General features: G+C 43.1%; 1 protein-coding gene across 1 annotated transcript in view; it reads left to right on the top strand.

The window, feature by feature from the left end:
* Nucleotides 1-25,676, top strand: part of AFF2 (AF4/FMR2 family member 2) — a 302,774-nt gene that overhangs the window by 115,726 nt on the left and 161,372 nt on the right. Inside the window, exon 4 of the mRNA XM_021682515.1 lies at nt 12,171-12,215. Coding sequence (XP_021538190.1) covers nt 12,171-12,215 — 45 coding nt within the window. The remainder of the gene's footprint in view (nt 1-12,170; nt 12,216-25,676) is intronic.

The following is a 25,676-nucleotide window of genomic DNA, read 5'->3' as shown; positions in this document are numbered from 1 at the left end:
AGGCATCCCACATCTGTCTTTTTTTTTTTTTTTAAAGATTTTATTTATTTATTTGACAGAGAGAGAGACAGCGAGAGAGGGAACACAAGCAGGGGGAGAGGGAGAGGGAGAAGCAGGCTTCCTGCTGAGCAGGGAGCCCGACGCGGGGCTCCATCCCAGGACCCTGGGATCATGACTTGAGCTGAAGGCAGACACTTAATGACTGAGCCACCCAGGCACCCCCCACATCTGTTTTTTTTAAAGCAGGATTGCCACACAGTCTGGGATTTCTAGCATAGTCCTCATGTGAAATAATCACTTTCATTCTTCCCATATTAGATATTCTGGAAGTTTGCATATTTGGTCATCCAAGCCATGCCACCCAAACCAGTTGTCATACTCACTCAAAGAAAAATCCTCCTGCCCGTGTGCCCGGTTCAAAGATCCGAAAATGCATGCTAACTGGCACTGTCATTACCATTTTAGGTATGCAGGTCCTGTACACTCATCTGGAGTAGATGCTCCCTGCGGACATTTAGTCTTTCATCATCTACTGCATTTTACTGAATTTCCCATAATGCTTCGTGCAGTGTACTGTGCAGAGTGGGGATGCAATGTATATTTTATTTGGGATGATTTTCTTAACGCGAACAGAGTTTTTCTAAACTCCAAGTTTGGAAGTACTCCAACACACTGATTCAGGAGTAAGTGTGGTTATCTCACTGAGTGTATTTCATTTGTATCAGTAATGTGTTGTAATTGTACGTGGAATTATAAACACCTGCCAGGTGTCTGTTTATCCTGCAGACTTTGACAGCTGAGAAGTAACCAATCCCAGGTTTTCGTGCAGATGTGAGACAAGTGAAGATCATTGGTGCCGTGCATACGCTGTCCACATTAATTGGCATTAAGCACTAGGCTCCATAAACCATGGTCCCCCGTGCATCACTCCCTCTTTGGTCTTCGGTGTATGATGCAGTGGGCTCAAGATGCACCACAGAGCGGGCCCACACTTAATGCCACAGACCCTTTCTTTATGACGCTGTGTCAAGGGTCTGTGTTTGCAGAGTGATTTTCTGGAAAAGCGCCATGCCCTTCCATGAGCCAAATGTTTCCGAGTGTCCCATAAATGCTGGGAAGATGGGGCCTTGGGGCCATCTCTCAGGCTAACTGGAGATACTAAGTGAGGCCCAGGGGAAGTTTAAGAAACAGGAACTTCTTGTATTTGTTCTCTTGATTTTTCTGCCAACAAAAAAGTGTAACCAGTTGTGGTGTTTTCAAATAAAAACATCAGGAATGAAGTCCGCTTTCAGCGAGCGGTTTCCTGGACAAAAGTGCAGGTGCATTTGGGGGAAGGCTAACAAAGCAGGAGGGGTAAGGGCCAGCACTGCGAGTCATTATTTAACATCAAACAATGGGGTAATTTTGCCAACTCTCTGTTCTCAAATATGAGACCATCTTCCTGGTAATCAAACTATTACTCTGACACAGTTTACTTATCAGGAGACCAATTTGCAATTGTGACCTGAAAATGGAGGTTGTCTTTCAATTCATTTGAATTGCAAACAGGGTAGACAACCTATAGCTACTGTGGCATATTTTTTAAAGCAAAATCAGGCACCTACATTGACCTCCTATTTACATGTCTTTGAGAAGAAAAAAAATCGCATAAAAGCTATCAAGAAACACATTTCACAGCAGGCAAATTAATTGGTTTTACAGTATTTGAATGGAGGGTTTGTCAAATAAAACATGCCGTGACAGTTAATAGTGTCATTTAGAGCCAGAAAATTATTGGCTTATTTGTTATTGGATAAAAGGAAGGCAAACATTTTGTATTAGGAAGTTTTAATGTGTTTAAAATCCTCATTAGGGATTAATGGACATGCTTGCTTAGCATAGCGCCTCATTAATTTGGGGCTAAACAGTTACTTCTGTGTTTCAGTCTCAGTGTTGTTTCTTAACATTTTTTTTTTTTTTTACTTCTCTTTAATTAGATCTTGCATTTGAGTTTGGTCTCTACACCATTGGAGATTAGAATTAATTAATGAGATTTATAAATCTAATGGAAGTGAGTTATTCTTAGCTATCATTTCATTTTAGTGCACACTGAAACCACATGTAAGTGGGCGCAGATCTAAGAGATTTCAGAAGCATAAGAAAAAATGTGAACTTCCCTGAATATATTTAGCAGTGTCACTTGGCATTAATAGATAAGTGTTTTCATTAGAGTTATAAATAATAGGGGAGCTGGTGAGGATTCAGTCCCCCTGCACGCAGCTTGTTCATTGGGATCATCGCAGTCAGAGAAGAGCAACTGTAACTTTTTCTATGGAACCACCATGTCATCCACTGACTGTTAAGACGATCCTAAGTGCAGGGTTTAGAGAGTCAAGAAGGTGCCAAGTTCATTAGAGGTTAGTCTGAAAGAAACTTAAAAAGCCTGTTCCGTTTACATGGCTTTAAGGAAAATTTAGCTAGAAGAAAATCCAACTGAAATCTGGCTTTCTCGTTTTGAAGCAGACATTTAAATCATTAGCTATGTATTTCGAAGAAGACTGAAGTGGCTCCTTTAGGGCGAGAGATTGTGAATGTCAAGGAAAGACCTTCATTTTTTACAGGTTTTTCAAGAACTATGAGCCAAAGATAGTTATTTCAAAGGTTCTTTTATAAATGGGGTTACAGCACTTAATTGAAGACCCCATAAGATGCCTGTGGCAATGTCTTAAGAAGCTACCAGAAAAACCTGAGCTCCTCCTTCATTTTTTTGCCCCAACAAGGAAGTCCTTGTATCTTTAGAAACCATAAATGCTTTTGAAGAACTTGTCAATCCCGGGTGTATTATGAAAGATAATTGTATTTTAAAATATTTCGTGCTAATGATCACGTGATAAATGTTTGCTTAAAGGAGAAATATTTAAATAATTTAAAACAGCTCATCTTTACACAGTTTGGAAACTCCTCCCTTCCAGTGTTGTGTAGGAACGATCTCTCTCAGGAGGCTATGGGTCAATCGAGTTCTCTGCTTCCCTAGAGACAGAGTTGAATTCATTTAGCCCCCCAGAGGAGATCCTCAAGCCCTGTGGCCATATTTGGCCCTGGGCTTAATTTCATCTGGCCTTCTGGGTAATATTATGGGCTTTGCCACTGTGGGGTCCCAGAAAATCATTACTCCTGCTCCTGGGCTCTCTGCTTGTTTCATGCAGAATGAAGCCTCTCACAGATTAGAGCAGTTGGAGAACTGTGAACTGTGGGTAATTAGCTAATCAGTGTTGGAAAGGGCAGAGTGTCACCTCCTTCTAAATCACTGGAGCTACTTGGCCTCCAGCTTTCCCCTTTCCCCTTGCCTCTTCCTTCCTTTATCTCCATACTCGGGGTACGCACAGGGTCCCCTGTGTTTCCCGCGGAGCTAGCTAGCTCTTTCTCTCTCTACCTTCAGTGTTGCCAGAGAGTTCTGTTAAACTTCCCTAGCAAATCCATGTTCCTGTTCTCCAAGACAACTATTTCCCGCCTTTCCTTTCTCTTCGCATTTCCAATAAGCACCCCCCATTCTTAGCTGATGACCTTGCCGCCTACTGCAAGGAGCAGAATAGATACAATCAGACAAGTACCACCACATCTTCCCGTCTTTAATTGCTCCAACCCAACTGCTTATGTGTCTAGACACTCTGCCTTCCCTCCTCTTACAATGGAAGCAGCGTCCAGAAGTGTCCATGCTCCTATTTCAGGCTGTCCTCTCCAATTGTGTCCTGATGCGCTCTCTCCTTCTCAAGGACTTCGCTTTTATAACCATCCCCTCTCTCTTTTGCAACCTTCCCCCCCACCCACCCACTGGTATATAAAATGCCTTAATATCATCCCTCTTAAAAAAACAAAGAAAAAACCTTGACCTGGCCCACATCACAACTTTCTCTCCCCCCATTTGTCTGCTCCCTTTCACAGGAGAAATTGATTATTCACTCTCTCCTCCCATCCTCCCACTCCCTCCTCAACACACTCCAATCAGCTTCGCGCTCACAGTGTGCCACTGAAACAGCTCTGACCAAGGTTGCCCGTGACCTAGACCTTGCCAAACTCAACTGCCAAGTCTGCATCCTTATCTTACTTAATGGCCACTTTCTCTCTGAAGCGCTTTCTTCTCCAGGCTTCTGGAACACCGTGCTACCCGATTTTCCTCCCGTCCCCCCCCCCCGAGCCCCTCCTAAGAATTCATGTTTGGCTTTGGAATACATAGCACGTGATAGATCCCATGCTGTGCTGTAGGGAATGTGGACTCCTAGCAAAAGAGACTGCAGATGGTCTTTTGTAAATGGTCTTCAGGTTCATCTTAGGACGACTAAGGTGGGAGACCGGTTTCGCAGGTAAGGCCCACAGGATGTGTGTGCTGTGTGTTCTATGTGACTTGTTACAGAAGGGTTGCCTCCTTAATTATGTTGGTAGTGTTTGGTCTAGGAATTAGTTTGCCTCTCCCATGCATTTAAACAGCATCAGCAAGGAAAGAGAAAATGTATCTGGGATTTGACAATTAGCATCCGTGTTCCACGGAGAAAATAGTTCATGGATCGGAGATAGAGAATTGAACGTCGAGAAGTCTACTGCTATGTAGAATAAGATGTATGTAATATAACAGAATAAAAGAGAAGGTGAATAAAATTACAAAATCTAAAAGACACCTGAGAGATCATCTCACCTGGCAACTGGTCTAAGATGAAGTTTATTCTGTGGCAAAACGGGAACTATAAGAACAGTGGTATGTGTGAGTGTGTTTGATGTTGGTATAAGTTTGCTGTCATATATTTTGAAGAACCTGTCGTGTATTTGAAGATGGTACCCTTCCTACCTTTTGGATACTGTTTTCGTTATGGCCTTTCATGGCAAACAAAAAAAGTTGGTTATCTTATGTAGATCTCTGATTATTTCTGTAATGCTATGTGAGGTACAAAACATTAGGAACTTGTAATATATTCCCTTGCCTTTGTCATAGAGGCTGGAGAGCGATGAGGTGAATTGTCCCAAACCACACAGCTAATTAGTGGTAGAACTTGGACACGAAACTGTTTCCTATCAGTATGTTTTTCTTTCGCCACTTTATAAGATCATAGCTGAACGCGAGATGGAATTTTGCTGTGGTCGTGGAGTGGATAGGAGTATACGGATGCTCCCAAAACTCTAACATTTATTCTTTAAATGACAAACTTCAAAAGTGAACTTGCTTCGCAGCACGTCTTCTTGATATGTGTGGATCATGCATGTTGGCCTTGTCACCAGCGGCTGTTGACAGAGTTCAGAAGTTGCCTGACGTCACTCCAGTTTGTCCATCTGTAGTCTTACGGTTTCCTCTTTTACTAGAAGACATTCGGGGCCTGCCCACAATCCAGCCATTAACGTGAACGGCAGTGCAACAAGTAGGGATTTAGTGGGATTGAGATTTTAATTTTAAATCATTCTTGGTTGCAGTGCCCTGGCCCCCCAGATAGGTATCCCGCAGGCCCTGAGGGGTCTGACGCATGCCTAAAAATCTCAAAAGGAAGGGACCGGGGCTAGAAGGTCCATGGGTTATAGGGTAGGCTCCAAGAGCCGGCGGAAGGCTAAGAGCACAGGCAGGAAGGGGCAGGCGAGGTGGGCCAGAGACTGGGAGGCTGGCAAAGAGAAGTAGGAGGATACACCTTAAGTGTGAGCAGCACAATTAAGGAATCTAGACGCAAAGCCTTGAGAATGTGTAAGCAGGGAGTCTGGCCCTGGGGCACCTGAGCAGCAGAGATGCAATGACCTCAGTGCCCAGCCCAGGTGACCAGGGGAATGAGGAGCAGGTGGTCAGGCACATCCAGATAGGCTCTTGGTTTCTTAGGGCAATCTTTCTAGATGTGCACCTTATTTTTCTTTAAGATTATAACCCCGCTCCCCATTTATAGCTCACTCTTCTATAGAAACTAGTTATTACACCAAATAAATGAACAGTGAGCTAATGGCTATTCAGAGCCCACTGAATTAAGTACTCTTCACTTGAAATTCCATCTGCCATTAGGTCCTCTCAGCTGATGATGGGCCTTTCTGCATATGCATCCCGCCCTTGCCCATGCCTAATGTAATCAGGGACGAGATGTCCTCATAATGAAGCACATCGCCCACCCTTCCCCACCCCTCCCACCCCGCACTCCCCCTTGTCTCTCTGTTGTCTTACCCCCTCAAGTACCCTCCCCAGCCTCCTTTGTCCTCTTCAGGGAGTGCCACCAGATGGAGCAGCAGCCTGAGACTCCTTATACATTGGGCCCCTCGATAAGCTTTCATAATTAGTGACCTGCAAGGGGATGTCTTGGGGCCAGTTTACAAAGGGACCGAACTGTCTCCTTAGTGGTCCCAAGTCTCAAGGTGCCGATGCCTTGCCGCGGGCCTTAGAGGCAACTTGGGAGAGAAGTCGGGGAGGGGGCTTGCGATGTACATCTCAGCCACGTAACCACCCTAGGAGTGTATTCTGTATTCCCCTCTTACATAGATAGGGAAACAGAGACACAGAGAAGTTCAAGTATCTTGCCCCAGTTCACAAAGCAAATTAAGTATCAAAGCTGGGATTAAAATCCAAGTCGGTCCAGCTTCAAAGAGCGTAGTCTTTCCACTACCCCTTGATGCCCCCAGAAAATATAGTAAATTATCTCATTTATTTGCTCAAATAAATAAAACGTAATTGCACTCACTGCCTTTTTAGTTTTGATGCCATGGAAGATTCTAGACCAAGGGTCATTTTTTTGTAGTCGGCCTGAAATGGCAAGTACATTAAATTCCTTTGATCTTCATGCTCTACTTTTTGTTTCTTCTTTTCTTAGAGGGAACGGTGACTACTAGCTTATTTTACATGGGGTATCTGGACCATGTGATTCTCTTAAAAATGGGCTGGGAGCAGTATTTGAAAGTAAACTCCAAGTCTTTGGACACCCAGGCGTTTAGCTGTATTAAAAAGAAACTGGAAGATGAGCTGGTTGGCTGTACCATTGTGAAATCTTTTTTTGTTTTGATTAAAGTTCTGTTACCTGAGGACTTCTGTTGGCAGCTTATGTAATATTAACTGTTCCCGTTTAATCATGGCCTCATGAATACCAACTAGAATAGGGACAGGTTAAGGTGAGGCAGGAAGCAGGGGACTGACGGATCCTAATGTGAACTGGGTTTGTAGTTTTCCAAACTGGAGACCCGGGACTCCCTGGGTGGGGTGGGGAGATAAAGGGATCCCCAGGCACATGCAAATCAGGACTCCAGAGGCTGCTGCCCCTTGGTTTTTACAAGTGACCAACCATGGGGATTAAAAATTTTAAAAAGCCGGCAAACTCATTTGGTAGTACAAAATCATAACCTGACTTTTCATTCTATTAGTAATGCCGTGTCAGGGGAGCTCCGTGTCCCATAAATCAATCATGGGGATAAATGTGGCAATTTGTTAATGAAAATACAAACGGAATTAGTTCAGAAGCTGCCGTGGGTGTCAGTCATGCATGTTGTTTGACTGGGCCGTTAGCACGGTATTTGGTGTTAGTGGGGTGTCACTCTGTGTCACTTGCACTTGTTAGGGGAACGCATTCGCCGGCAATTAAGCTCGTGATTTTTGAGTTTTACTTTGCGAAGTCTTTGTCAAGGTGGAATATGCCTGGAATCGTGGGCTTTGATTGCCAGATACTGTGGCAACCTCAGGGTGCTTTTAGGGGAAAAAAAAAAAAAAGAATGACCCTTCTCTCGCAGTCCCTTAATAATAATGTAGTGACAGGCATGCACTGAGCTCCCCCACTCCCCGGTTAACCATGTGATGATCATTATTCTTTTAATGTTTTACATTAATCTCTACGTTTTCTATTATGTCTCTCAATGCCACAATCAGGGTATTTTTGATATCTTGTATTACCCTAATCGCCAAGAAGTATGCTCCAAACTGATTAATTCTAGAATGATTAAAACATCCTATGCAATTCATTTATTGTTGCTGCAGTTAACTGAATATTTGATGATTTAAAGGTACCCTCATTATTTCCTAAGATATGTATTTATCGCCAGGCAGATGATCGGTGCGTGGTCTCTCTGTGGCTACATGGGGTGGCAGCCTGCACTGTCACGTGCAGAGAGGGTAGGCACTTGTGAGGGCTCTCAGTCAACTCCCCACCTGCCCGCCATGTGTGCCTGCCTTCCCTGGCCCTCAGAGGACCACATCTGTGCCCAGCCCGAGAGGGTCGTCTGGGGCCGGGCGGGAGAGAACAGGTTCCCCTGTGCGGCGTGCAGCCTGCTCTCTGCTCTAGGAGGAGGGGGCGGAGAGGGGGATGCAAAGGACGCCGCAGCTCTGAGTGGCTAACTTGCGCTTTGTGGACTGTCTGAATGCTTAAGAGTGGATTGAAAGAGAGGAGAAGGTGGCTCGGGAATTAAGCAGCAGCTTGGCAACTCGGCGGGCAGCAGTTCTAATCCCCGTGTCACCACTAGTTCTCTTAGTCTCCTTTCCCACCTGTCCGAGTGACTCCAGAAGTACTGCGAGAAGGGCGTGTGTGTGTGGGGAGGGGGGAGTGCACTGGGCAAAATTCTGGGGCTGAGCCCCCGCCTCGGTGCAGCTGTCTTCAGTGTGCAGAGTGACCCCCCCCCCCCACGGCGTGCAGCTCCTCAGGGGGCTCAGAGACTGAAGTGGCCTCAGGTGGCTCTGCCACTTCTCGGCCATGTCAGATCCTTGGCCTCTCACTCCCATGTGGAGTGAGGACTACAGTGGGGACCTCGGCGGCTGGGAGCTTCTGTCGGACATGGCTCTGTCTGTGAACCCGGTAGGTACCCTCTCTCCACCACCTAATCAGACCTCCTGTTCCCTATTGTCTGTTTCCCGTGTAAATGTTTGTCTTCCCAATTTGCGTGGAGTCTTGAAGCCAGAAATTATGTTGTCTTCAGTGTCTTCAAACCCTCCCCCTTGGCACCATCCTGAGCACAGTGTGAGCTCAATCAGGATTTGTTGTCTAAAGAAATAAATGGGGGAACTGATGAATAGGCGGTCGGGCAGTGAATGCGATCCTATTACCCTTGTCATGACTACCTTACAATGTTTGTCCCAGTGGGTCTCTAATTATTTGTTTTGCCGTCCCATCTAGACATTTAACTCCGAGAGAAAGAGGCCAAGTCTCATAGCTGTTTGTATCACCCACCCCCCACGCCTAACACTATTCTAGGCTCAGAGGAAATGCTCCACTGCTTAATTCAAAAGCACTCGCAGGGGGAGAAGCATTTGCCGCTCAAATGTAGTTGTCTTGTGGTGGAAAGAGCTGTGGGGCAGGGCTAGATGAGTTTGCAGGACTAGTGACTCCATGCCAATGCTGGATTCCGGGATTTTCTTAGAAAGAAAAACAATCTGAACACTCGGTGTGGATGCATACTTATTTGACTGTCCTTGTCTGCAGTCCCTTCCGATCCTGAGTGCTCCCGACCCCCAAGCAGTCATTATTAGATTTGCCGCAAAGCCCCAGAGTTGACAACTCTTTCTATTTTGACAGCAGTTCCCCCATAAGGAAATGGATATTTATAATACCAGGTGTAGGGATGACATTTGCAGTTGGCGAGAGTGAGTCGGGTCTTTCCTGGAAAAGACGAGAAGACTCGACTTAGTAATAAAGCAGTAAGGAGAACAACAGGACAAGGGGTAATAACCTGGCTCATTGTGTGGGGCTTTGCAGGGTACAAAGCATATTCACATTATTTATTTCATTTGCTGCTCACAGAAACCCTGTGAGATTTGAAAGGAGCGGGTATTATTATGATGGCGATTTTATTTTATTCTACTTTATTTTACAGTTGGGAAAACTGGAACTCACAGGGGTAAAGTTACCAAGTCCTGTCCCCAAGTGGTAGGGCCGGAACTCCCACCCAGCTCCTTATAGACCCAGAGGCAAGCGTTCTTGCCGTGTCTGCATATTGCTGATATGTTTTTCTCTGTGGTTGAAAAACTGACATTATGTTTTTGTGTGGGAACAAAAAGAGCAAAGACCTTTTTCTGAGAGCGGGACATACATTTTTTAGCCCAGGCTGCCCACACGGATAGAATGCAACAATGATATTGAAGATTTAATTCTGCTGTAATCATTTTGACCTTTGGCAAAGGTTATTTGTTAGAAGTTCAAGGATTGTCTTAGAAAATACAGTTGCTGGAGCATTGAACAATGGGATGAGATTGTATCTGCTATTAAGACTAATCCGTGTAATCCTGAACTATGTTAGACCAGCATCTCCCAGTGTGTGTTCTGCAAACACTCATTCTGTGTGGAATGGTGGTATATGTCGATTGGGAAAAGAAAATCACAAAAACTAAAAAGCCAAGAATTTAGTGGTCAAGAGAGTTGGCAACGTGTTGCGTTAAACAGTTAGATAGGTGTCTCGGAGCCTTTAATTCACATCATGGATTTCCACGTCGGGGGAGGAGGTGGATTGCAGTATTTCCCATGCTTATTTGGACATGGAAAGATTCCTAGTACCTGTGGGATGGGCTCAGGTAGCACTTAACACAGTTTCAGCCCTACATTAACTATGTGATTCCTCATATCTACCTTCCTCTTGAGTCTACAAACTCCATGAGGGAGGAAGCTGTGTCTCCTTTTGCTTTTCCTTGTATCTGTGCCTAGCAGAAGGCTGGCCCTCAAAAAATTTGTTGAATGAATGAATGTGCTGTCCTGGGCCAAACCCTACCCATAGTTGCCTACTGGGACCCTGCATTTAAGGTCCTCTGGAAAGTTGTGCCTGGCCCTCTTTTGCAGCCTTTCCTTCTCCTGTTCTTTCTACCCAGTACTAGAATATTATTGTGCTGGGAAGGGTGACTGTATAATTTATCATCCAAACTGGGACATTTGTGAGGGGGAAAGGAGACATGCAGGTTTGCGGGAAACTGGGGCCATATTCTATTTTCCATTTCCCCAAATAGAGTTATGCTCAGCCTTCAGTCTATCGGAGGAACTGGGGGCTTATCACCTAACTGCCCCCTCGAGAGGTCTGGACGTACAGCCTCTGTGGCCGTGCTGTCTTTGCAGGACTGACCTTTCGCCTTCTGAGGCAGTGAATTAAAGAGACCAAATGCCCTCCTCGCCAGAACTGGAGGGAAGCAGAAGTGACAGTTCGCAGTCCTGGGGAGGGGGAAGGTGTGAAGGCGAGACGGATGTTTGGGGGATGCCTGTAGCTCACACAGGTGACGTCACGCCCGGCAGACCCTTCTCCGGGTGGTTGTCCCATGCCCGGGCCCCTCGCCGGTCACTGCCTTCGAGCTGGTGCCTCGCTTTGGTGTCTGGCTTCTGGCTTTCACTGATGATAGAGCCCCTGGAGGATAGAGCTTTGTGCTGGACCTGCAGTGAGTCCTCGGGACATTTCTGCGAGTTGCTTGAATTTTGATTGATTAGGAAGATGTCACACTGGGAAAGACGGCTCATGGGACTCACTTTGTATGTTTGTGAGATGCTCTCTAAGTGCAAGGGCATGCCTGCAATTTACACAGTTTGAGCCTTGGTGTTTTGGATAAGAATTGCAGGCATCTGGGGCACCTGGGTGGCTCAGTCGTTAAGCGTCTGCCTTCAGCTCAGGTCATGATCCCAGGGTCCTGGGATCGAGCCCCGCATCGGGCTCCCTGCTCGGTGGGGAGCCTGCTTCTCCCTCTCCCGCTCCCCCTGCTTGTGTTCCCTCTCTCGCTGTGTCTCTCTCTGTCAAATAAATAAATAAAATCTTTAAAAAAAAAGAATTGCAGGCATCTGGTTAGACTCCTAAGTTTAAAAAGAACTTAATTCAATCATAGAAGTATGTCCTATTGGCCTCGTCTTTAAAAAAATCTGTGATTATGAATAGTATATTAAACCCTGGCAGAGGGTCAAATGGGCCTTAAAGATGAGGAAGTCGAGCTCCTTCTTTGGATAGATGAGCAAAGTAAAGCCTGGGTGATGGAAGGGCAGCCCAGTGTCCCACAGAAAATCGGTGACAGAACGTGTCACTCTCTCTCTGCACCTTGCACTGTGGTCTTACTGCTTCATTAAAGCAATGAAAATTGGCCACTAGCAGATACTTTTGGCTTTGTACTTAGCAGGGGAAAACTCTACATTGATAGCTGTATTTCCTTTCTTTACAATTTTTCCTACCATGTAAAGTATTATGCAATAAACTTCTCTGAGAATAGCTAAATGGTGCTTAATTTTTGTTTGTTTATTTTATTTTAGGTAAGCCTTCCCAGTGATCCAAGCTGTGTTGAAGAAATCTTGCGGGTGAGTTTAAACCTTTATTTCTGTGCCTTTTAGTAACGAAGCAATCTATCTGCTTAAGCTCTTTCAAGTAATTACTGTGCTGTTTCTGGGAGTATCCTGATGGGGAATCCTTGCTTCCACTTCAAGACCCTTCTGCTTACACCTCCCGGCTCATTTCTCACCTGTCCTCTCCCCATCCCCAGCCAAGCTAGTCTTGTCATCTCCCTAAGCTTCTGTTTCATCCTTGTGCCTTTCTGGGTCTTTCTTTTGAGACTCCCCACGTTCTTCAGGAAACTCTCCCTCTTTAAGCAGCCTACCCTAAATCTTGGGCTTTCTGCTCTCTGGGATCTCAAGTCTCAACTTCACTGCCACTTCCTGCGCCAGCGTGGGTGGAACAGGGTTGTGGGGGTTGTGGCCTATGACGAGGGGGCAAGATGTGGGAGGGTGGAGGGTGGCAAGGAGGAGAGACTTGAGAGTGAAGGCAAGTTGTAGGACCTGTTACTAATGGGAGGGAATGTGTGCATATGAATGGCATGGAGGCAGCATGAAGTTGCCGAAGGTGGCAGTGACCTCTCCCAAAGTAGATGCTTAAACTCAAAGGCAGCACCAGAGCCCAGCCGGAAAAATGGGTCTCCTGTCTCTGGCTGTTCGCGTCATAAGGCAAGGCAATGTGGTACCTGAAGAATGGAAGTCGTGGCACTGAGTCCCAGGGCCAGCTCTGCTGTTTGTCACTCTGTGGTTTGGACACAGAACTCCAGCTTTCTGAATCTCCATTGTTATCTGTGAAACAGGATAATAATACCTGTCCTAATTCCCTTAGAAGCTGCCAAGAGGTATAGATGCTCATTATTATGATAAATGATGATCAGCGTGGCCATGAGAAAAGCACGCAGGCTTGCCGCCCAGGGAAGAGAACAATCTGTGTACCATTGAGAAGTCTGCACCCCTCCCCCACTTACCAAAGTGAGGAACTCACCCCCACCTCTGCCTGAGACTCCCCGTGGTGCATGCCTTCCAGGCAGCCCAGGGCTCCAAGGGAATCTGTGACAGTGCAGCCCAAGGAATAATAAAGAGGAGAGAGCTGTTTATTGTCAAGTTGACCTGATCACCGATTTCACCTGTTGGGGATATGCATGCCCCGTTTTCAGCCCACGAGTGTTGTTATTGGCTATTAAAGAGATGAGTCCTATTACTCTGATCAGAGACGAGACTATCTGAATTGGGGATATACTGGCTACTTTTTTAAAAAGATTTATTTATTTATTTATTTAGAGAACATGAGAGGGGGGAGGCGCAGAGGAGGAGGGAGAATCTCAAGCAGACTCGCGCCGAGCAAGGAGCCTGACACGGGGCTCGATATCACGACCCTGAGATCAAGACCTGAGCTAAAACCAAGAGTCAGGTACCCAACCGACTGAGTCACCCAGGTGCCCCTATACGGGCTACTTTTGTAAGAGCTCAGGAACCCCTATGTCATCCCTCCTGGGGTCCAAGGGTTGGGGTGGAGGGTGGGCGGCTGTTGAGAAATCCGCCAGTGTGCTGCACCAGGAGACTGCAGGTGTCTGCTCCTTCCATTGGGCGGAGATGGGTCAGATCAACCAGAGACACCAAATCCTTGCTAGTGTGTTGGCTGCCTTCCTTAAAGAAAGGTAACATGGCAAGAAACCTCTTCCTCTCTTCCAAATGAAGTCAGCGGTCTTTTCTTAATTCCCAAAGGAATGTGGGACCCGTTTCAGAATCACCACCTAATTGGTCACAATTGGAATCTCTTCTTACGAGTGGCCTGGCCCTGGGGGAGGGGAGCCGGGTGAGCACCTGGCAGAGGCTGGGGGCCCCAGTCCGCTGGAGGAGCCACTTAGAGAAACAACAGAATGTCACTTCAACATGGAAAGAAAAGAAGCAGGTTGCCTTAATAAGCTCATAAAAGATAGCACCCTTTGAGGAAGTAACAAAAGTCCTTCTGTTCTTGAAAGAGAATCTAGGGAAACGTCTTTTTTTTTGAAGGGCTATAGATTGTATAGAATTCTGGGGTTTTTTTTCAACAGCACCATTAATGAGTGGGCTTTCCTTTATTGAAGACTGACATGTTTCATTTCCCATGCTTAGAATAAAAATAAGCATCCTGAAGTTTGTGTCCTAAATTTTATGCGTAATTCTTAAATTTGTATAGCCCACATTGTGTGGCACAACAGGTTCGTGGTCGTGTTTGTTCGAGGGCTGTGGAGCCCAGCGGATGGGATGGCTCCACAGCCCTCTGTGTGGCCGTGCTCTCCATCTGCCTCTTCCTGGTGGGGGGGTGACCTTTTCCCTTCCTCTTTCTCCCCACCTCTCTCTGACACCCTCAGCGCTTTTCAGACAAGCCAAGAGCAGGGGCATATTCTCCCTCACTGAGGTGTAGCCGTGTGGAAGAAGGGGCTCTAGCCCCACGGTAGAAAGCCTTAGGTCCATCACTCTCTAGCTGTGTGGCTTCTTGATCTCTTCATGTAGCAAACGTGAATAACTCACACAATAACTCACCCTCCACCCCACGACCCACCTGCAATGAGAGAATCTTTAAAGTGTGCACACAGTTTGCATGGGAAACATGGAGATCTCAGTCTGTTTGGTCTCTCAACTTCCCCACCTCACCGATCTCCCCCCTTTTTGCCCTCCACAGCCCAGCAGGCTAAGCATGCAAACCCACTTCATCTCACATGGGGACAGACTTCTTTTATTAACCAACCAACCAACACGACTAGCCTCTCCCCTCTCTCAGCCCCTCAGTCCCCAGGCAATGGAAATACTTTTCCCTAATGCATTTTTATTTTTGCCTCCTTTTCCAAAACACCGTTCCAATACAAACCAGTTAGCTTTCTTTGAAAGCCCCTCTCACCATTTCTGTGATCGTGGCCTCAGCTCTCTTTCAGACTTCTCTTTCTTTGTGCTCCTGCTTCTCATACCGTCCTGTAGCCCACCTCTTCTGGTCTTCCAGGGCTGACTTGACCTGATAGGGTGACCTTATTTTTCTGTGGCACATGACTGCCTTTGAAAACACTTGAACCCCATTATCTTATTTTGGTAATAGAAAACATGGTGTAGTCCCTAATTATTTCAGGAAGTTGAGGCCCAGAGGGGTTATAAATGACCTGCAGCGAGAGTGAACCTAGGATACAGCAGAAGCAGAAATGGAACTTGGTCTGCATTTTACACTACGCCAAACTGTCCACCGCCCTCTCACAGACCTCTGGATTAAAAAAAAAAAAAAAAAATTGCTCCAGATGCTGGCTGACTTAGTCCTAGCCACTTTAAGAATCCCACCAAATCAACGGAATTTGAGCAGGTGTCAGGAATTAATTCTTTCTTCCTACCATTCTGAATATGTTCAAATCTCACCTCAAATAATAAAATAATAACAATGACACATTACTGCCACTGATAAAAAATAACAGCAATGTGCCACTTCCGGGCTTGAGCACTTTAGCATACTACGTCACGTCCCTCTCACGACAATCCTAAAACTCTGTGTCATGAGTCCCATGGTGCAAAACGCGCTACCCATTCTGCTCCTGTTGGTGCACTTGAATCCATTCTGACTTCACAAGCTCCAGTCTCCTTTATGATTAACATTGTGATGGCATCAGCCACCAATTCCTTTCAGCTGCCGTTGCTTCGATGACTCCTACAAATCCAGTTATGCCAAAATAATTTCAAGTAGTCTTTCAAACAGGCCAGAAACCACCAGCCTATAGCACCTCTCCTCCAGCTGCCCTCCTGCTCCAGAACAAGCTGCCTAGCTCCACTCGTCCTCGCTACTTGTCAAGTACGTTGTTGCCTAGTCTACATTTTACACATCAGAAACGTAAAGGCAACGTTTACATCGGCCCAGCCTGCGTACCTGCTTCGGTCAGCAAGCACACCATATTCTCTTTAGATTCAAGCTGCCCTCGATTCCAAACAGAAATGAAAACTAACAATAACTCCGGTGGCGTTTTGCAGTTACAATTCATCTATCAGATGAGGGACTCTGAAGCTGCTCATATGTAATAATATGGGCCACAGCAGCTTCTCTCCTGAGCTCCACGGGGTTTGATGGGTCCTCGAGTAATCACTTCTGGAAGAGTTAAGCCAAGGAGAGCTGCCTGCACTAAATACTACTAGCCGAGGATGGATGTTCAGTGATTATTTGCTTTGCGGTGGTATGATTTATTTGTTCCTTGCAAGAATTTACTTAAAAATATCAACAAACTATCAATTAAGTCCTTTCTTGAGTCAAAAATGCAGATAGAGCGCTTCTCTTAGCCTTGACGCCGAACAGATTGTGTTTCCTAGCAAAGTACCTTCAGTAGTTGATAATTTCATAGTTTAACATCTGTAAGGGTAATTCACTGTTTATGGGGAATGCTGAATTTGCTAGCTAAGATTTAGGGAACTCGATTTGATAAACTCTACCATCTTACAGCTCTCTCCCCACCATATGGATCAGGCTGGTAAACATCGACATGGGCACCTCTTTCAGATTATGGCATGATCTGTGTTTACAGCATTCTAAATTATGGCAATTCCATGTATTAGGTCTGTATTTAAGTGTACAGGTTTAGCATGGAGAGATCTTACCAAATAATTACAGGACGACCGTGCACAGTACTTGCTATTTTTTACTTTGAAAAGGGGAAACAAATGAAGAAACTCATCTTAAGAATGAGAAAGAAATGGATTGGGGAACAAAATTGGTCAATTACATCTGAAAGGAAATTTGATTATATTATCATAACTATGCACCATAATCAAGCACCTTTCAGTAGAATCTCTTTGATAAATTTAACCAATAATTAGGCAATTGATTTTATATCCTGTCAAATTAATGTATAAATAATGTTCAAATTGGAATCATGCAAACGATTTTCTGTAGAGCAGTCTTAAATACTAGTCCTTCCAGAATGTTTCAAAAAGCATCTATCTTATTCTGGTGTGGACTTTTAAAATTATAGTTTCTTGAAATAGTAATGTAGAGTTCCATCCAAGAAAGACAACAATTGCTAAATATAATTTAGACTATAATTAATGTTAACATTGGTGGAGTGAAATAAATAAACTACTGATTGCACCCTCTGCTATTCTGATGACTAGCTCTTACCTAATGACGTTGGGAAATATGTAAATTTGTCAGCAGGTGAAAATGCCCTTGACTGGGTAAATTATGTGGAGTATTACCTTTTCTAAAGCTAATTCAAAGCACTAATGGACTGAATACATAGCATGCATATGTGAGGTGAGCTATTCATGGGAGCCAATTAGCCCATAAGAGATATTAGCCATTATTTGCCTCCCAGTAATCATTTTCTCTTTTCTCAAACACAAACCAACCCAGAAGAAAGATGCTAAATTTAATTATAACAACTATTATGTGAACAATGTAGGTAAGTCATCCAGTGTGCTTCCAAATGCACTTAGAGCCTGTCAAGCAGTTTAAATATTTTCATGTGGAATCTAGGGGTTTGCAGCTAGTGTATGATGTGAATTTTAAATGATTACACAGACGTCATTGGGAAAATGAGTAACGTGAGTAACGAGGTGACTGGCCCAGTGATTCATGGGAACCTGTCAAACGTGGGACATGTCAGGGAAGAGATGATGTCAAATACCAGTAACTTAGCAACACAGCATTTAGCTGTCCAGGGAGTGAGCAAGAGTAGCCCTTTAAAATCATCGAGTCAATATATGAGTCCCTCTATTTCGTAGGTGTGCTATAAAAATAAGTCTGTTTTCTGACAACCTGTTTCTTTCTGTGAATATGGTGATTTATTATTTTCTGTTGAATTGAATGAAAGCAGGTGAGAATTTAAGCCACGTGTAGAATTTACACCTGCTTTCTGTATCTTGGGTGTGCAGAGAGGGTAATGAAACAGTATATTGGTGTGCCAAAAAGCAGTCTAAGCTTATCTGAAAGAAGTAATAGCTTCCAACTGTTGTTTGAGAACCGGCCTCATTGTCCCTCTCCTTCCGCCCCTCCCCCTGCTGTGCTCTCTCTCCCTAAAATAAATAAATAAATCTCAAAAAAAAAAAAAAAAAAAAGGATACGTGGCACACCATGAAAAGCAAAACCAGTATGGGAATGATGGGGCTGGGTGTGAAGGTTTGCAATGGAAGCTTCTGTGGACCAAGTCTAGAACATACAGATCTTGAGAAGTGGGAAAGGCAGGATTGAATGAGAAGTGACATAACTAATCCACATTTGTGGAAAGCACTTTGTTGCTGAGGCAAGGTGGAAGATTGAGATGCTGCTTTATGAGCAGCCTGTAGGCCTGATGTCTCTTGATAAGACAGAAGTAAAGGCCAAAGCACTTGATTGCACACACTGGTGTTGAAAGAGAACTACTGCCACAGAAACATCCTGCAAACAACTCTTGTCAAGGAAGAACTCTTGTCACTAGAATAATTAGTAATAATTAAAAAAGGAACCACAGTAAGAGCTATGCAAAAATACCAAAACAAAAAGAAAAAAGGAAAAAAGAAAAAAATGAATAAAAAAATGTTGCTAGGGAACAAATCAAAGCTATGACACCACAGTGGCAGGAGTTATTAAAGAAATGAAGCAATTTTATCTAAAAAAAAAAGAGAGAGAGAGCGCGCCAAAGCAGTGATACAAGAGCCCAAAGATGCTATTTTAAAAGTAGATAAATCAAGAGCTGCAAAGTAATGAATTATAGACAGAAAATCATTAGAATTAGCACTTTTATGATCTGGTTTTTTTTTTTTCCCCAAGATAAAAGAGTAACAGCAATCGATCATTTGTTAACCTCACCAAGGGGAAAAAAAAAAAAGGAAAAAGCACAAATACATAAAACAAGGAATAATAAAGAGTAATAACTTTTCAGATACAGAGGAAATCAAAATAACTGTTAGTGGCAATTTACTTGCCTCGGCACAAATAAATATAAGCATTTAGATGGGATGGACAAGTTTTCTAGTGAAATATAATTGACTCAGACTGTCTCCAGAAGAGAGAAAATCTAAACAGACTTATCACCATCAGTGAAATGAAGAGAAGTCCCACTCATTCATGAACTCATCAGTCCCAGGTAGGGTTTCATAGGGAAATTAAACCAAACCATGGAGGAATAATACAGCCCAATGGTTTCAGAACATAGAACCAGAAGAAAATATTGCAAAGTATTTTTTTAGAAGAGCCAAATTAGCACATAATATTGATGCCAAAATCTGACAAAAACAGCATACAAAACAGGAAATTACAGAGTAACATCACTTGTGAATATTGACGCAAATTTCCTCAGTGAACTGCTAATGGAAGAAGACAGAACTTTAAAGGATATGCTCCATGACCAAGTGGGTTTTATTCCAGGAAAGTAAAGCTTGTTCAATATTAAGAAATCCATGAATATAATGCTTTTTATGGATAGGATAAGAAAGAAAAAACTACATGATCATCTTCATCGATGCTAAATGATACTTGACAAAACTCAACACTTACTCTAGGTAAAGTAGAAATAGGTAGAAACATCCTTAATATGATAAAATGTATCCATCTCAACCCAAAAGCTAGTGTAACATTTCACAGAGGAATTCTAAAAGCACTCCCATTGTAGTTGAGAATTCAGACTAAATGTTCTTTATCACCATTATTGTTTAATATTGTCCTGGAGGTGAGCCAAGACAATCACAAGCTAAAGAAAGAATAGGTATTAAAATGGGAGAAAATGTGTGAAATGATTATTATTTGTAGATTATATATGTGTGTGTGTGTGTGTATATATACATATATATATGTGTGTATATATATATATGTACTGTTTTCCTGAAATCCCCAAAAGAATTAACCAAAAGCACTGTTACAAACAATACAACAATTCAACACTATTTCAGTTTGCAAAATATATAGAAAGAGTTTTACATGTAAGCAACCAACTGTAAGATATAATGGGGCCAACAAACTCCATTTATATCTTATGAATTCATTTAACAAGAAATGTGCCAGAAGCTATATGAACACACTAAGTCACTAGGAGAGACACAAAGAACATTTAAAAAAATGGAAAGGCGTATTATTCTTGGATAGGAAGGATGATATCACCAACATTTCTGTTCTCCTCAAGTAAATCTTAGGTTCTTACCTCACACCAGGCAACACTATTATTTCCAGATGCATTAAAGATTAAAAACAAAAACATAAAATATTAGAAGTGAACATGGGAGAATTTCAGAATTTTTTATTTCCAGCCCAAGTCTTCTGATGAGCCAGCAGGGGTTGGAGGTAGTCAGGGGAAAGTTTAGAGGTTTGAGGAGATTGGAGAAAGTTTGAAATTGTCATTGACAGGGAGGGAGGGGGCTACCCAAGGAATACTATTAGTAAGATTATAAGGCAGTGTCAGGGTTCCAACCTGTAGATTGTGATTTCCCCAGCAGTGCTTAGCTCATTACCCAGAGACCACTGACTGACGGGCCGAGGGCAGCCCGGAGGCCTCAGAGAGGTTAAATAAATTGTCCCACAGCACATAATTATATAGCTACTAAGGGGACAAAACAGGATTGGAACTCAGGTCGGCCTGAATTGAATGTAGACACAAATAATATTATCAAATAGTTGTATAGCAGTTTTTTGTAGCAAGTGCTATTATCATCCCCACCGCTGCAGATAATGAAATGGAAATACTTTGAGCCTCAACGACTTTCCAAGTTCAACAGCTAGCCAGTGGCAGAACCAAGATCTCAACCCTGGGCATCCATGCTGTTAACCATTATGCATTCTGTCTTTCACCATGAGGATATAGGGCTGAAGAAATAGATTTTAAGTGAGGACTACAGGGCTCATTCCCTGACCCAGTGGGTAACGATGAAGCTAGGCAAGATGGCTAACAATACCATGTGTCGGAATTAGGAAAACAGCTTACGAGACGGACCAAATCTAATAAAATAAGTTCCATAGGAGGATATCTATATGGTAATGCACTTAAGTCCACCAGTGTTCTGAGTAGATAAGAAAAAATTTAGTGGTAGCATGTATTACTGCCCACAGATGTATTCATGCAAGGATCTAGAGCAGGGTTCGGCAAATTTTTCCTGTGAAGGGCTAGATTGTAAATATATTTGACTGTTTAGGCCACATGGTTTCTGTCTCAACAGCTAAATGCTATTGTTTTTAGCATGAAAGCATCCATAGACAGTGTGTAAAACAATGCTTGTGACTGTGTTCCAGTAAAACTTTATTTACAAAACCAGGCAGTGGGCCACAATTAGCCTGTGAGAGGTAGTTTGCTGAACCCCTGCTCTAGAATGCCTAGAACTAAGAAGGGGCTAGATCTGCTCTGCTCTGTTCTACTTGGACCACACTTGGCATGTGGTATTGATTTCTGGCCAGCACATTAAAAAAAAAAAAAGTTCATTCAGTAAAATTTATCTTTTTTTTTTTTTAGTTCCATTCCTGTGAGTTTTAACATATGTATAGATTCCTATAATCACCACCTTTAACAGAAAAACAATGCCAATATTCCAAAGAATTCCCTTATATCACCCTTTTGCGGTCAGACTCTCCTCCCTGCCCCCAACCCCTAGCAACACTGATCTGTTCCCTGTCCCCACGGTGTTGCCTTTTCCAGAACACCACACATAAAAAGAATCATACAGTATGTAATCTTCCCATAGTGATTCTCTCACTCAGCATATGCCTTTCCAATTCATTCAGGTTGTTGTATTTAGAAATAGTTCATTCCTTTCTATTCCTGAGGAACATTCCATTACATGGATGTTCCACAATTTGTTTACCCATTCATCCATTGAAGAATATTTGGGTTGTTTTTAGCTTTTTGGTGATTATAAATAGTGTTGCTGTTAAAAATCACGTACAGCATTTTGTGTGATTATGTTTTTATTTACCTTGGATATATGCCTAGGAGGGGGGTGCTGGGGGTCAAGTGTATGTTTAACCTTATTTTTAAAAAGTGCTGAATTGTTTTCCAGAGTGGCTATACCATTTTGCATTCACACCAGCAACTTACGAAAAACCTACCTCACATCTTTGCTGGCACTTGATCTTATTGTTATTTTTTATTTAAGCCTTTTTAATAAGTATGTAGTGGTATGTCATTGTGCTTTTAAATTACATTTCCCAAATGGCTAATGATGCTGAGCATCTTTTCGTGTGCTCATTTTCATTTTTGTATGTCTTCTTTGATGAACCATGCATTTAAATCCATTGCCCACTTTAAAAACCAGATTGTTTGTTACCTTATTGTTGAATTTTCAAAGTTCTATATATGTGCTGGATATAAGTTTTTGGTCAGATATGTGCGTTACAAATATTTTCTTTCTTTCATTTCCTTGACAGTGGCCTTCTAAGAGCAAAAGTTTTTTGCTGAAGTCGAATTTATCGGTTTTTTTTTTTTTTTCTTTCATGGATCATGATTTTGGTGTCAAGTCTGAGAACTTGTTGTCTAATGCAAGGTCATAAAAATTTTCTCCTGTGCTTTGTTCTAAGAATTTTATGGTTTTATGCCTTACATTTAGGACTTTGACCTGCTTTGAATTAATTTTGGTATATGTTGTGAGGTGTAGGTTGAAGCTCCTTGTTCATTGTGTTCCAGCACCATTTGTTGAAAAGACTATCTTTCTCTATTGGATTGATTTTACATTTTTGTAAAAAGTAGATTGACCTTATTTATGTGGTTCCATTTCTGGATTCTTTAGTCTCTTCCATTGGTCCATGCCCCTGGCCTGTCACCAACACCATGTCTTCAATACTGTAGCTTTATAGCAAGTCTCAAAATTAGGATAATGTGAATCTTCCAACTTTTGTTCTTTTTTCTGAAGTAGTTTGACTATTCTAGTTTCCTTTTCTTTCCATATGAATTGTAAAAACATGTTGTCTGTATTTACAAAGAATCCTGCTTGAATGCTAGTTAGTATTACATTGTATCAATAGATGAATTTACTTGGTATGCCTCTTTAGTTCATGAACGTGGTGTGCCTCTAATCTATCATTCCATTTTGGGGAAACCATGCTATGGGGAAAATTCAAACCCCTAGAAAAACTACGTGAACAAAGTTATTCATTACAAAATTGCTTGTAATTTCCAAAAATGCTACTATATGTCCAACAATATGGGGATAGTTAAGCAAATTCTGATTTATACACTCAGAAAAATAATTGGCCATTAAAAAGATGGATTTGAGGATGATGTAGCGATGTGGGAAAAACAAAAAAAAAACCCTTACAATAAACTGTGAAGTGAAGTAACCAGACTATAACATTTTATGTACTTGCTTTTTATGGCCATGTAAAGATATGAATAAAAAGAAACTAAAGGAAAATACCCTGAAATAATAGTTCTTATTTTGTTAGGGTGACAGGATTATGGGTGAGTTTTTCCTTTTCTAAATTTTCTCAATTTCTAAAATTTTCATAAACAAATTTTAAGAGGTATGCTGCTGAACTGAAATGCATTTAGCAACAAGTAAGCAGGGGATAGTGAGTGGATCCACAATCAGAATGGCGGAAGAGAGAGGCTAGTCATGAGAAGATTGAACTAGAAGAGGGAGAAGGCCACCGCTGCCTGAGGGACTTGTGGTGTGGGAGCGAGCTGAGACTGGACTTAGGCTAGGAGGCCTCAAATGGTGGAACCCAACCCCTGAGGGGCAGTTACAAGGAGATAAGTATCTGAGCAGTAAAAGGAAGAATGTTCTAGGGAGACATCACAGTTAAGAAAGTAGAGCTTGGCTCTTCTCACCCCTGCTGAACATTCTTGGGTGACTTAACCATTTTGGATCTCACTTAAAAAACTGGGGCAATACTGCCTAATTTTCAGGATTAATGGGAGGATCGAATGAGCTAATGTATGTTAGTTATGCCTCTAGAATGTGCTTGGAACACTGGGTAAATATTAGGTCTGCCTGGTAGACTCCCGTTCACACCATGGAAGAGCCAACACTAGGATCGCTTCTTCTCTGAAGCCCTAACTATCCAAATGGAATGAATCTCTCTCTCCTTCTTCTGGGTCCCCTCACCACCTTTTCCACATACGCACTGGTCACCTTCGTGTGGTGGGGAGGGCTACCTCTCGTGGCGTAATGTGACCATTCCTTAGATCAGAGTCTGTGTCACACTCCTCTCTCTGTCCCCTTAGCCTAGCCCAGAAGCCCCTCTACCCGCCCCCCACATGTACACAAAGGTGACAAGTGTAGGTGTATAAGAAATGCAGAGTAGCTGTTTGTTGGGTGACTGAAATTTGTAGAGAAATGGTTAGAGAAAATGGCCTCACAGTGTCATGCCCGCCCTTGGTAAAGTAATAATATGTTTTCCATGGAGCTATTGTAAGTTAATAAGCAGATGATCGTGTTTAGTAAGTGGAATAGTTATACAAATACTAGGCATTATAATGACTCCCATTTCTTATTTCTTCAAATAATATATTTAGCGCTACTTTTTGTGCTAGGTTTTTCCATTGCCAAACATTATTTAATACCTTTGCTCTAACCTATTTTTAATATTGCTCCTCAAAGTACAATAATGTTGGCATTATCACTTTAAACAAGGCATTGATTAAAAGCAAAGGCGGAGGCCCCATATGCTACTATAATTGCAGAGAGCCGATTCAAATCTCTTAAATAAAGTTAAAGGGGCTGATTTGGTACCATTCACTGTGCTTATTATCACTGTGGTCACAAGAAAGATGCTTCTATGACATGTGGTTTTTTTCCTCCAGTGAGAGGTTTCCAGACTTTTTTTGTGGCTGAAAACCTGCATGTTGCTTTATTAGACACTCTCAGCCTCACAGCAAAGGTTGTGTCAAAACAGAGCACTCCCCCCAGATCTCCCATTCCTGGGATGAGCATGCTAACACAAACCAGCTCATCCCGCTCTCCCCTGGCAACATGTAATTAGAAATTGCCAGATCACAAAATACAGAGCGCAGGCCCCTCAAAAGCTAAGGCAGACAAAAGCATCCCGGCTGTCTGGGCCTCTGGTGGTTTTCTCTTCAATCCCTTCCAACTTCTCAGACCTGCTGGGACTGGAGAAAACCCAAGGAGCTTGTCCACCCTCAAATTTTGCAGCCTTTTTCCTGCTCTTCAACCCAACAGCCCCCTATAGGGCACAGCCTCATGCACCCAGCACTTTTGATACCAAAGTGAATGGTGGTCTGTGTCACCCAGCCAAGACCACAGAGCCCCTGCCTTTGGAAGAACTGGGATTCAGAGGAAGGCACTGGACTGGGCATCAGGAGACCTCAAAGCTAGGCCTGACCCATCCACGACCTTCTTTTGCAACCCTTGGCTCATCTCTGGAGCATGATGGGCTTTAGGTTTTCCATCTGTAAAACTGAAGTGTTGACTAGTCTGCTCTGTCCAGGACAGTAACGGTAGCCGCGTGTGGCTGGTTAGTGAAGTTTAAATGTGTTAAATTATAATAAAAGTTCAGTTCCTCAGTCCATGAGGCACATCGTAAGCACTCGAGAGCCACAAGTGGCCAGTGGCTATCATTGGACAGTACAAAAT

This window comes from Neomonachus schauinslandi, chromosome X (genome assembly GCF_002201575.2).
Source record: "Neomonachus schauinslandi chromosome X, ASM220157v2, whole genome shotgun sequence".
Classification (NCBI taxonomy): domain Eukaryota; kingdom Metazoa; phylum Chordata; class Mammalia; order Carnivora; family Phocidae; genus Neomonachus; species Neomonachus schauinslandi.
The sequence above is the reverse complement of the archived record's forward strand: the minus strand, read 5'-3'. Positions and strand labels throughout refer to the sequence as shown.